This window comes from Myotis myotis, unplaced genomic scaffold (assembly GCF_014108235.1).
Source record: "Myotis myotis isolate mMyoMyo1 unplaced genomic scaffold, mMyoMyo1.p scaffold_m19_p_12, whole genome shotgun sequence".
Lineage (NCBI taxonomy): Eukaryota > Metazoa > Chordata > Mammalia > Chiroptera > Vespertilionidae > Myotis > Myotis myotis.
Window position 1 is genome coordinate 36,814,579 of NW_023416316.1, and position 12,805 is coordinate 36,827,383.

General features: G+C 44.1%; 1 protein-coding gene across 8 annotated transcripts in view; it reads left to right on the forward strand.

Moving 5' to 3' along the window:
• Positions 1-7,902: 7,902 nt before the first annotated feature.
• Positions 7,903-12,805, forward strand: part of PRUNE2 (prune homolog 2 with BCH domain) — a 208,117-nt gene continuing 203,214 nt past the window's right edge. For all 8 annotated transcript variants that reach the window (XM_036330781.1, XM_036330783.1, XM_036330782.1 and 5 more), the window contains exon 1: positions 7,903-8,080. In XM_036330781.1, the coding sequence (XP_036186674.1) occupies positions 8,045-8,080 (36 nt within the window). In that variant the 5' untranslated portion in view covers positions 7,903-8,044. The remainder of the gene's footprint in view (positions 8,081-12,805) is intronic.

The following is a 12,805-nucleotide window of genomic DNA, read 5'->3' on the forward strand; positions in this document are numbered from 1 at the left end:
GGCACCATGGCTCCGTGTTAATGGAATTGGATTTTCTTCTTCCCTTCCTTCTGGAACTTTAGGAGTCTTATGATTCAGACATTTAGAGTAGGGACATGCAGAGCAAATAATTTTTGCCCTCATATAAATTGACATTTGGTTGGATTTTCAAAACATCAATTCAATTATACTCCTTTCTATACAGTATTACTGGAAACACATGGAACACTGAATTTTTTTCTTTCTGAGTGAAATATCACCACCCTGTAAGAAGAGAGATCAATGGTCTTTGTTAAATAACAATTTAGCAGCATCCTTTTTAACCTGAAAGTTGAGCCCTTTTCTTCCCAGGCTTTCTGTCATAAATAGATAATTCCTCTGCGGACATCAGTATTTAAAACAGAAGAAATCTGGTACCTTTAACAAATCCTGCTAGTTAATTTTTCTTTTTCCAAGCTAGTTGGTTTACATCTCTTAATTACTGAGCAGTAAATTGCTGTTCCTTAAAACACATTTTTTTCAAATGAAGATTTTTATGCTGACTTAACATATTTCATCTGAGTTGTCTACAAACATATTTTTATACTACAAAAATATTTAAAGACTTTTTATTGGAAATAAGACAATTTTTCTCATATTTTTCATGTTCCTTATGGATATAGAATGATTGCATTATTTAGTTTTGTAATCATAGAAGTTTAAGTTGGAAATAACCTCATAAGCCTTCCATTTTTTCTAGAAAACAAAGTCCTGGGGATACAAAAATCACATCCAAAGGACTAAAACTCATGCCTTTGGCCATTAGTATGTGGTATTTTCCACTTAGGATAGAGAGTGAGTTTGAGGATAGGGCCTGGTTAAGGGACCACATGGTGAGAAAGAAAAAACTCTGATAGCTTAGCCTTAATGTATGGACTTTACAAGGTTTGGGTACATTCTCCTCTTTCTTTCTGGTGAATTTTCTGGTGCATCTGCGAATAGCAGATGTCATATTTATGTGGCCAACAAGTATTGGGTGGGTGAGGGTGTGGCCAGGTCCCTTTTAAGTGTGATGGAAGTGTAATGTAATTGAGAGCGTAGTAATCTGTCTCCAGGTTCTTTTTTTTGGTATGCAGCAATGGACAGGCAGTGATGTGTAATAGCTCAGCACCTGGACTCTGGGATTTGTTACCTGAGTTGGAATCCTAACTTGGTCATTTATTACTTGGATAATTTTAGGCAAATTTCATCTTTGCACCTCAATTTTCACATCTTTAAACTGAGGATAATAAGCCTGGCCAGCATGGCTCAGTGGTTGAGTGTCAACCTGTGAACCAGGAGGTCACAGTTCAATTCCCAGTCAGGGCACATGCCCAAGTTGTGGGCTCCTCCCCAGTGTGAGGTGTGCAGGAGACAGCTAATCAGTGATTCTCTCATCATCATTGATGTTTCTATCTCTCTCTCCCTCTCCCTTCCTCTCTGAAATCAATAAAAATATATTTAAAAAATAAGATGAGGATAATCATAGTACCTATTTTACTCATTTATTATGAGGATTAAATGACATAAAGTTAACTGCTCAATAAGCAATGACTTTTGTAATGAAAAGGGTTTGGATTTGTTAATCCAGTGTCTGGATTTCAATCTTTGGGCATGGCAATACAGAATTTGGGGCCTCCGTTTTACTATCTCTAAAATGGGATCAGTTATCTCTATTGTCCTGGATCTTGTAGGATTGTTGCAAGGACAAGAGAGCACATAGATAGGCTCTCAGGACTGGGAAATTATTAACATTGCACTCTACTTGTGAAATACTTGCTCAGTTAAAATGCATAATGGAACCGTAAATTAAAAGTTATACTGTAGTTCTGTACCATGCAGGATTGTTTTGAAGGGACTTGAGATACTTTTCTGCAGGAAGAGAGTGTGTAAAACTTGAACCACCTGCCCTGAGAGGAAGTGGAAACATTAAGACCATCATCCCCATCTTTCAGCAGGCCGCAGAGCTGAAAGCATGGGCACTGCCTCATTATCCTGATGACTCATAGGGCCAGAGCACTTTCCCTCTCCGCTGCTGTTCCTTCAAATTTAATTCATTGTTCTTCAAGATGTCTGCAGTTCCCAGAAATGACGCAAGTGGTGTGTACCCTAGTCAGAGCCTGGACATTTGACTCTCAGGACATTCTCCCAAGAGATCCTGATCCTGCCACTCAGAAATACAGCCCCTAGCAATTCCAGCAAACCCACTTCTTTCTTAACAGAAACTCAGAGGGTTGTAGCTGTATGGACTCCTTTTTAAAAGTCTTGCAAAGCCTACTGTAAAAAGATTGGATATCCCTGTCAAAACACATGGGTAAAGAATGAGTTCCTTTTGATATTATTTTCATAAGTGACAGTATTTGGTCATCCACAGGGTGAAAAGCAGACATTGGCATAGTTGTTTAAACTCTAAATGAGAGGCACTAGTTAAATCTATTAGCAAACCAGTTAATGCACATCAGTCCTTCTTCATTCTCTCATCCTTGAAGCAAGCTTGAAATGCTTTTAAGTCTAATCAGAGTAGGAGGCACAGTCTCTGGACATCTTTTGTCACATGAAATAATTTAAAAACAGTAAACATAACACCAAGGAGACAACCCCCCATTGGAAGGGATGTTGGCAAGTAAGGAAGCTCGATGGAAATGTGCCTGACTGGTGAGGCAGCAGCTCCCATTCAAGCCACATCACGTTTTAATTTTTTTTCACATTCCATTTTTAAATGTCAGGTACTGTATTTTTTTTTAAATATATTTTATTGATTTTTTACAGAGAGGAAGGGAGAGAGATAGAGAGTTAGAAACATCGATGAGAGAGAAACATCGATTAGCTGCCTCCTGCACATCTCCCACTGGGGATGTGCCCGCAACCCAGGTACATGCCCTTGACCGGAATCGAACCCGGGGCCTTTCAGTCCACAGGCCGACACTCTATCCTTGAGCCAAACCAGTTTCGGCCTGTATTTGTTTTAACCAAACAAAAAACTTTCCTCATTATTCTCCCTTCTGTTAACATTTCCCAATATATGTAGGAATGTTAGCATTTGATATTTTATGATAATCTTGTAAAGGACAGGTATTATTTCCCCCATTTCACAGATGAGGAGATTGATGATCAGAGAGGTCATTGAACTTCCCCAACAGCACACAGACAGGTCTCACATCCACGTTCCCTGATATCATGCTGATGGGAGCTCCAGGGGTACCGACTCTATGGTGAGGAAACCTTCTGGTGCCTCTGTCTCAGTGCTAACTGCAATAAGAGCCCCCTGAGGTGGATGCAGAGCTGCAGGGTTCCCATGAGAGGCTGTGTGTGTGTGTGGGGGGGGGGTAGAGGGGGAGTGGTAATTTGGAAACATAAAACACACAAACCCTGCTGTAAGTGGGAAGTGCAGGGAGATGCTTTATTGCAGAGAAGCATCACAGCTGCAGTGCTTTTCTCTGAAACAGGCATCTCACTGTATGAGTCCCAGATTTCCAAAGGAGTGTAACCTTTACAAGGTGACTGCTAATCCATCTACAATTGAGCCAGATATTCCCCTCCTGTTGGGTTCTCTTCATAGAGACCCTTATGTCCACTTCTAGACTCTTTCTAATGACAACAATGGCAGCTATGGACTAGGAATTGGACACTTTGCATGTGTTATTGCATTACTTTTCACAGCAATCCTAAGAGAAAAGATCATTCCTATTTTATAGATGAAGAGAATGAAACTTAGAGAGGATAACTTGTCCAAAGTTACTTCACCTGTCCATGGGCAGATGTGCTGGTTACATATTGCTGCATAACAAATTACCCAGAAATCTATTGGCTTATCATAACAATCATTTTATTATATTTCACTATTGTGTGGGACAGGAATTTAGACAGGGTACAGCAGAAATAGCCTAACTTTTCCACGTGACATCAGCTATGGTGGCTTGACTGGGGCTAGAGAATCTATTTTCATGATGGTTCATTCATATGGCCGGCAACTGGACTGTTAGCCAGAGTTATCAGTTCTTTTCCACCTGGGCCTCTGTATGTGGCTGCTTGGGTTTTCTCATAGCATGATGGGTAGGTGCCAAGGGTGTGTATTCCAAAAGACAAGAAGTGAAGGCTGCCAATCTCCTAAAGCCATGGTGTCAGTTCTGCTGACTTTTATTGCCCAGGAAGTCACAGAGCTCTTCTAGATTCAAGGAAAGGGAACATAGACCTGACCTCTCATTGGGAGGAATGTCAAAGAATTTGTAGCCATGTTTAATCTACCACAGCAAGGATGAGAATCCAGGTTATAGTCATAACACCATATTGCATCTCAACTAGTTCAATACCAGATGTTGTTTTCAATGACCACATTTGTCTCTTTGTATTCTCATGACTAGACCATGAACAACATAAGGGCAGGAATCTTGCCTTATACATCTCAGGTTAGGCAGAACACCTACCTGAACATAGTCAATCTATAATAATAAAAGTGTAATATGCTAATTAGACCAGACAGCCGAATGACCTTCCGAGCATCATTCTGGATGTCCTTCTGGATGAAGCCGCGGCAGCGAGGGCTGAGGCAGAGTGGTTAGTGGTGATCAGGCAGGCAGGAGAGCAGTTAGGGGCGATCAGGCAGGCGAGTGGTTAGGGGCATCAGGCAGGCAGGCAGGCAGGCAGAGTGGTTAGGGGCGATCAGTCCTGGATTGTGAGAGGGATGTCTGACTGCCAGTGGGATAGGGCCTAAACCAGCAGTCAGACATCCCCCAAGGGGTACCGGATTTCGAGAGGGTGCAGGCCGGGCTGAGGGGACCCCCACACCCCTGCCTGTACATGAATATCATGCACTGGCCCTCTAGTGATGCATAAATGAGTGAATGATGGAGAGCTGAGTTCCAGTCCTGGCTCTGCTAAGCAACTCTGTTAGCCCAAGCAGGATGTTGAAGTACTCTGGTTCTCTGTACCACTCAGTAAAATAAGGAGATGGAATTAGATTGATCCTAAAGTCTTCCTTTTCCTAGCACTGCCATTGCATTAGTCTGCTCAGGCTGCTACCCAAAATACCTTCCTCCTTCCTTGCAGGTGGCCACTTCTTGCTGCATCCTCATGGAGATTTCCTGAGGATACATATTTCTTTTACATTGGATACAGGATAACTAATAATTGCCATTTATAGCTCATAGATGTGGTATGCGGGGAACAAGATAACAGTGAGGGGTTCTGTGGTCTCTAGGCTCTGGTGCAGTGGGTGTGCCCTGAGGGATCTAGAAAAGGAGATTACTGAGTTTCAAAGGTATGTTAGTTCTTTTAGATGCAAAAAGACAATGGACAGGCAAAGATTGACCTTTTTCAAGGAAGCTACAAGCCTAGGACATGACTACCCACAATGACTTCATTTTTAGGAATTTTTATATTCAGACCATCCTATGCAGTTACTTTCAGTCTCTGGGTTTGTAAGACCCACCATGCAAGCCTCCCCTGAACTTGTCAGGTTTAGTATGTGGATTCTTTTTCATCTATAACATCAATATTTTTAAAAGCCTCCCAGGTGATTCCATTCTGCAGCCGGGTTGCTGATTTCTAATCTGGAGTTAAAGGTGCTAGATTACTGGCTGCTATGGAATGCTAAGAAATTGAGGATCACGAGCTGACAGCCACTAAATAACTTGGGTGTGGGTTGTGCGGTATGTTGAATAATAGCTTCCCAAAGAGTCCACATCATAATCCTCAGACTCTGGGAATGTGTTAGGTTACAAGGCAAAGGGGATTATAGGGTGCTAATCAACTGACTTTGAACTGGGGGAGATGATCCTGGGTTATCCAAGTAGGACCATGTAATCACAGGGGCCTTAGAAAGTGGAAGAGGAAGGTAGACAAGAGTCAGAGAGAGAGATGTGGCTAAGGAAGAACAATCAAAGAGGTGAAACGTTGGTTTTGAAGATGGGGAGAGCACCATGAGCCAAGGAGTGTGAGATACTTTTAGGAGCTGGAAAAGGCTAAATAAATAAATAAATAAATAAATAAAAGGATTCGCCCCTAGAGCCTCCAGAAAGGACTGCAGCCCGTCTGACAACTTGATTTCTCCTAGTGGCAGACTTCTGACCTCACGTGGCTTTAAGCCACTGAGCTTGTGGTAACTTGTTACAGCAGCCTCAGGAAACTAGTATAGATGGTCAGTTCAGGAGAGCTTCCTGGAGGAGGTAAATCTCGAGAAACTTTTGCAGGGACATTGTTGGTGGAGAAAAACTCTGCGTAATAGACGTTGGAATTTGAGTCCATCAGAAAAATAAATAAATACATAAATAAATTAATTGAACAAATTTTAAAAAAAACCATAAGTGATCTCAACGCTGTATAACACTTACCAAGGATGTTTAAAATCAAAAGTCAGAGGAATAAGACAGTATTGTGTGATTGCCACTAAATTCCCCAATGGAGTCAGAGGGAAAAAATCCTCGGGAACTTTTATCAGTAATGTTACTTGAATTGTGATCACTTCACAGATTTAAAGGCTGACGAAACACTTGTTATACCTGGATGGTTTTAAACTACTTCAGTCAGCAAAGAGAGCAGATAGGATCTGTAGCTTCCACACAGCTCATCACCTGAATGCAAACTGGAGCTAACGCTCCTATCACTCTCCTTTAATCAGGTCTCCAGACTCTGCTGATTTCTTTTCATTGGATCCTCCGGAATAAAAAAATAATTGGATAATCTCTCTCTCTCTCTCTCTCTCTCTCTCTCTCTCTCTCTCTCTCTCTCTTACACACACACACACACACACACACAGAGAGAGAGAGAGAGAGAGAGAGAGAGCAAAAAAAGCCTCTATATATAAATTTGTTCATTAAAGTATATTTATGAGGATCTGTGTATGACATGAACTGTATTAGGGATACATCAATTAATGAGACAGGCAAGAGGTGGTATATCTGGGGTTCTGATCAGCTTAGAGAGTACATAGGCCAAAACTCCATGGCTTAAAATAAGGTCCATGGCTACTTGTTTAAGTGCACATTGCAGTACTCCTCAAACTTTAATGCTCTTAGAAATTATCTGAGGATCTTGTAGAAATACAGACCCCTATACAGTAGGAAAGTTCTGTTGTCCCAGCTCCCCTGAGTGTGCATGTCTGAGAGAGGATGCAGACTGCAGAAGGATGTACCTGTGCATCAGCCCCAGGGCCAACATAAGGGGCCCCAGTTGGGGTGAACTGCAGATGCCCATTGCTGGGTGGGTATATGTTTTGAGGCTAAGGAGGGTAGATGCATCCTAGTACAAACTTCCAGGCTGCTCTTCTGATTATTTTCCATCAAGGTCGTACTGCTTTTAGCTTTTTAGCTCAGTAATAGCAGCCGCCTCACACCCCGCCATACACCGCCGCCCGCCCCCCCCCCCCCGTCCTCCCCCCCCTTCTCTCCCCGTCTAGCTGAGCACATCCCCTGGCCAGGCCAGCAGAGCCAGCTCATAAAGTGACCGCTGAAGCTCTCTGTAACCTGCCAGCCAGCCAGGGAGCGCTGGCCAAGGAGGGTGGGCTCTTCAGAGGCCCTCTTTCCCCTCTCTCCCTCTTTCCACCTTCCCCTGGCTGTCAGTGGCAGTGCCTGCGGCAGAGCCGCCCTCTGCAGCAGCCCCTGGCACTGGGCTCGCACTTCTGGGCGCTGTCCATGGTTGCAGCATCCTTAGGCGCGCCACGTCAGGAGGCCGCAGCGGGGCCCTGCGATTGGCCCAGGCGCCCTTGCCATCCCCCGACACACCCGCCCCCGGGGCCAGGTCTCAAGCTCCCGCCCCGCAGGCGCGTGCGAGCAAGGGAGCCCGGCGCGCCCTGGGACTTCCGGCGGCACACCCACTTCCCTTAATAGGAAAGAGTCCGGTGCCCCGAGGGGCCGGCGTAGCTCAGGGGTGGGGCTGGGAACCTTAGGACGCGACCGCCCCGGGCGCAGCCACAGCCGCCTCCGAGCGGCAGGAGGGAGCAGAAGGTCGCTGCGCCACTGGAGGCCACTACCCGGAGATCCCGCGCCTCTCTGCCGACTGAGGTCTTCCTCCGCACCGCTCCGGGTACCCCGGGTCCAAACCTCACAACGATATGGAAGAATTTTTGCAACGGGCCAAGTCTAAACTGGTAAGTTGAGGAAGCGAGGCGTGTGTGCGCCTCTCTCTCTCTCTCTCTCTCTCTCTCTCTCTCTCTCTCTCTCTCTCTCTTCTAATGGAGAGGAAAGGGCATTGCAGTAGTAGAGGCAGAAACAACTTTGCACTTAGTTGTCAGGCTATGCGGGCTGTATGCTGGCACGGATCTCTGGAACTCTGGTGTTTTCAGCAAGCAGTCTGCCTCCAGAATCCTTCCCTGCGCCAGACAGAACGCCGACCGGGGGGGTGGTCATAGCCTGGCTCAAGTTGTGTGTCCAGTTTGGTTCCTTCAGCCTGAGGTTGGAGAGAGGCAGATCCAGTCAAATCTGCATTTTGCTCCTGAAGGCTCGAGGAGGAATGGGTGTGGTGCCCCTTGGGAAAAAGAGTCCAGCCTCTGCAGACGCAATAGGTGTCAGTGTAAAAGGAAAACTAAGGATCTCTTAGAACGGCTTTAGCTGGAGGTGGTGGCAAAGCATAAGGGAGGAAGTCAGGGTGCCAGCTAGGAAGGACGTGTGCCAATACGCAGTTTATGCAAACACACCTCACACAGAGCTTGCTCCAGGGCAGCAGTTGGGGATATTCTAATGTGAATCCTGTGTCTCTTGGGTCCCTATTCAGGTCTGTAATTTGGGACAGAAAGAGAAGGGGACAGCCCCAACTGTTGCTGGCCATGTGCATTTTGCCAGACTGGCTCTCCTGGGAGGAGACCAGCGTGTTGGTCGGCTGTGTTTAACTGTTTCACTGTACAAAGAGTGCACAAAAAATTTATGTTGACAGTTGTTACGTTCTAGCAGTTTCCTAATTCCGAATTGTTTTGGCTCTCCATCATAGCATCAACAAACATAATGGAAATGTTTCTGTTTCTACACTTAAAAAAAAAAGCCTCTGCCCATTTCGAAGCAATATCTTTAATGAACAGTGAAAGCACCTTTTATGGGCCTGGCATTGGAGGAAATGCATAATTTATGATGCCTTTAACCTTTAAACCTTCAGAAAAGCCAAAATATAAAGTCTGCATTAAGGTGATGTCTTAATCACAAGGCAGGATATTTGCAGGCTTATTCCTGTAACTCACCCTCCAACAACAAAGGGAGTGCGGAGGAAAGTGTGATTTTTGCAATGGCTTAACTGTAAGTATCTTTAAAAAGACCATTAAAGTTGATTAATGCTAATATAAGTACTTTGTTTTCCACCTTAAGCCTCACAGAGAATGGAACGTTTGCTGGAATTTCAGAATTGAGAAAATATGTGATCATTTCTGTGTTTGTTGCTGACCCCCTTATGAGTTTCACATGAGCATTAGAAGGAAAATACTGATTGCAGAAACTCCCTTGCATTTCTGATATTATACATGGGCCCTGAGTTCTTGACCTGATAATAAGTGAGAGATGGTTAAAAAGGAAAGTCAATTTTGGCAGCTTATTTATTTGTTTTTTGTGTGGATGAAAATGAATGGTTGATCAACGATAACTGCAGTTTTAGACCGCACCTGTACTCTGCTCGCCTTATGTACTCTGCTCGCCAATAAACATTTGATTGTGGGGTCTCATGTGAGCAAGAGGCTTGTCTCATTTCTGAAGAGCAATTGCTGGAATAAAAAGTGCCTATTTTAGAGTAATCAGTTTAGAGTCATGTGTAAGTTTATTTACCGAGTCCCTTCATTAGACGAGCAATTGCTCTACATCATTAAAAAAAAAAGACAGTAAAAAGAAGTGGTTGTTTGCAATACTGATCCCAGTCTACTGCTTTAGCCAGAAGAACAATTACTGCTAATTGTGTGCTTTTCTTGGAATAGATTTCCTGTTGGAGATCACAGTTAGCCTTTCATATTCGGCCACAGCAAAGGTGATTGTGTCACATTTTCTCTGACAAACTACATTTTCTAGGTAAAAAAAAAAATTTTTTTACTTAATATGCAACATTCAGCTATTGTAGTAAATAATTTTTGTTTCAGAGGATGGATAGCCTTTGTTTAGGAGGGAAAAATTGAATAAATAATTATGACATTTATTTGTGAGTTTATTCATAATAAAATAGTAGGATTGTTTAAAAATTGGGCTATTTTTAAGAAGCATTTTAAGGAGAAGAAATTATGTTGGATTTCACTTAAGCTTTATTAGGCCAGAATTAAATAGAATTTAGATGTTATATTTAAGCTGTTTTTCATCAGAAGCTAATACAGATTTATTAATATGATACCTAGACAAACTCTAATTGGCAGATTTTTTCCTACCTACTTCACTTCTTTGATATTCTACCAGCATACGATATATATCTTTGAATGCTTTGAAATTGTCAATGTCCCTTCCAAACTCATAATGTAACCTCATCATCATTGGAGCTAGCTAATTTCAATAGGCCAAAGGAATTTAAAATTCCTAAGTGGAATTGATATTAGCCATTGCTAAAATCTCCCATCATCAGACTTTGGAGAAATTGTTTGTGTGCCTTTAATTCCCAACTAGGATCATTTATCATTTATCTGTCATTGTGAGGAGAGGAGAGGTTTCCCATTCTAGGCCAGGCCCTTGGGTTGAGCAGACATCTCTGAAGCAGAGGGGTGCTTTTGAATTTTTATCAGGTAGTTTGGAGATGATTTCTGTTGAAATCAAGAGAGCCCTCTCTCAATTCTATTTATCATGCCAGTCTGGTTTTGCAAGTCTTTAAACTGAGGCAGATTCGCTGACAATCCCAATCCCCCTTTTCCCTAAATCTCCTTCTAATACCACCTGAGAATAGATGAAACTGATCCTAAATGGCAAAAGTAAACCCCAAGTGTGGCGTCAGAGGCATTGCCCTCTCCTGGAGCTCAAATACTTCTCTAGGGGGCCTGCCTTCTGCCTTGTTAGGACAGGCGTGGGTGTCGGGAGCTATTTCATAAAAAAAGAAAAACCTGGGCTGAAGGTGGAAGGCAGCAGGAGACTGGTTTCTGCCATGCACTGTCTCCATCAATGCTACTTTCTTGACAAAGAAGGAATTGACACAATAACCATTAAAACAATCAAGACAGAGTAAGCAGCATGAGAGCTAGACCCCAAAGCAGTAGAGCTGGTAATCAAAGGGTGATGTTTGTTACTTTGGTTCACTACCCCATGTGAGAACCCAGATGTTTCTGATCTGGACACTTACTGCTAGCACTAGAAATGAAAGTGAAAACATTTTCTTTTTCTCTTGCCACTGCCCACCTGGCTTTTCTTCCACTTGCCTATTCTGGGCTGGAGTAGGGAAAGAGATCAAATCCGGTAGTTCCAGGTCAGCTCTTAAGTTTCAGCCATGCTTTTCATTTTAGTTACACAAGTCTATGGTGGTGTCTCAGTCATTCTCTAGTTATACTATTTCTATGGTAAGAGAAATTGAAGACAGGTAAGAATGAGAACTTCCTGCCCTGGGCTCTAATTTGGGAACTGTCTTCCAGTTTCATGGTGGCCAGCTCAGAAAAATATTTAGGCCCAGACAAAATATTCAGGCCTCATGATGGCAGTAAACAGTCCAAGTCCCCATGAACTCTGGGAAGGGTGGGGGTGGGAGGAGGTAGATGGGGCTCTGGCTGGCAGAAAGCCATGGTCCCCACACTGAGTAGATTGGCTGCTGAGCCTCTCCCGCTGCCCAGACCCCGCAGGCTGATGTAATTCAAGCAGCTGCTCAAGGCCATGGCGAGGTGGGGGGAGGGCCTCTGCAGCACACTGCCCTAAGTTGTAGGTCATGCCAGCCTTGGGTGTGTGTGGCCAGAGTGTCAGCTGCTACCGGAAGGATATAGGGCATATTAATGCCTTAGGAATGCTGTTTTCAAAGACAGGGTGGGGACAGGGCTACCACTACCGTCTGGGGAACGCATCTGCCACTTCAGCAAGTGACAACTGCAGGTGGAGGGCTCATATCTGCAGTGGGTATTGGCCAATAGGTGGACTTCTTCAGAAGAAAAGCTCTGGGTGACCTACCTGCCAACTTATACTCCGTGGTATGTGGTCTAGAGACAAGAAGGCACACTCAAAACTCTACATGAACAACCACATTAGAGTTTATAGAGGGGCTGGGGTTTTAAACAAGAAAGAAAAACACTGCAGCATGCCCACAGACTAATCATCTTGACTAGAAATTGGAGGAATCTTTTCTTCCTGATTTCCTTTATGGGAAGAAGGTGGTGCGGGTCAATAAAAAACGTCTTTAAAGGGAAAGAGGCATACCTTTCAAAGAACTGCTGTGGTGAGGATTGGCAACCGTGAGATGCTGGCAGAGCAGTTTCCCTTGGCGAGCTGAGCTCATTCTGATCAGCGTCCATGGGATCAGTTCCTGCCCCATCATGAGTGAGAGCTGGTGCATTTGAGACTGTGCCTCTTGCCAGAGCATCCTGAGCAGGAAACTCGGGAACCCAAGCTCTTCTGTGAATATGGAGCCACCCCTCAGGGCCTGATGAGAAAAATGCCCTTGGCGGATTTAGACCAGGAGTCAGCTCCATTTCTCACTGCTGGAGCTGTCAGACCATGAGCTGTGAATGTCCCAGCTTCAGGGCCTGCAGAGGAGACCCACGTTTTTCCCTTGTGAATCTCAGAGTGGGTTGGTCTGCCTTGACGGTGAAGAATTGGTCACTCCCATTCAGACAGCACCTAGGTTCTTGAAGGATGGGCTCAGGTGAGTGAGGACACCCTTTAATCAGTGATTTGGGAATATTTTATGTTGACTAGGTAAAAAAGTAACAGCGTTGGTCCTAGAAACCTGTTTG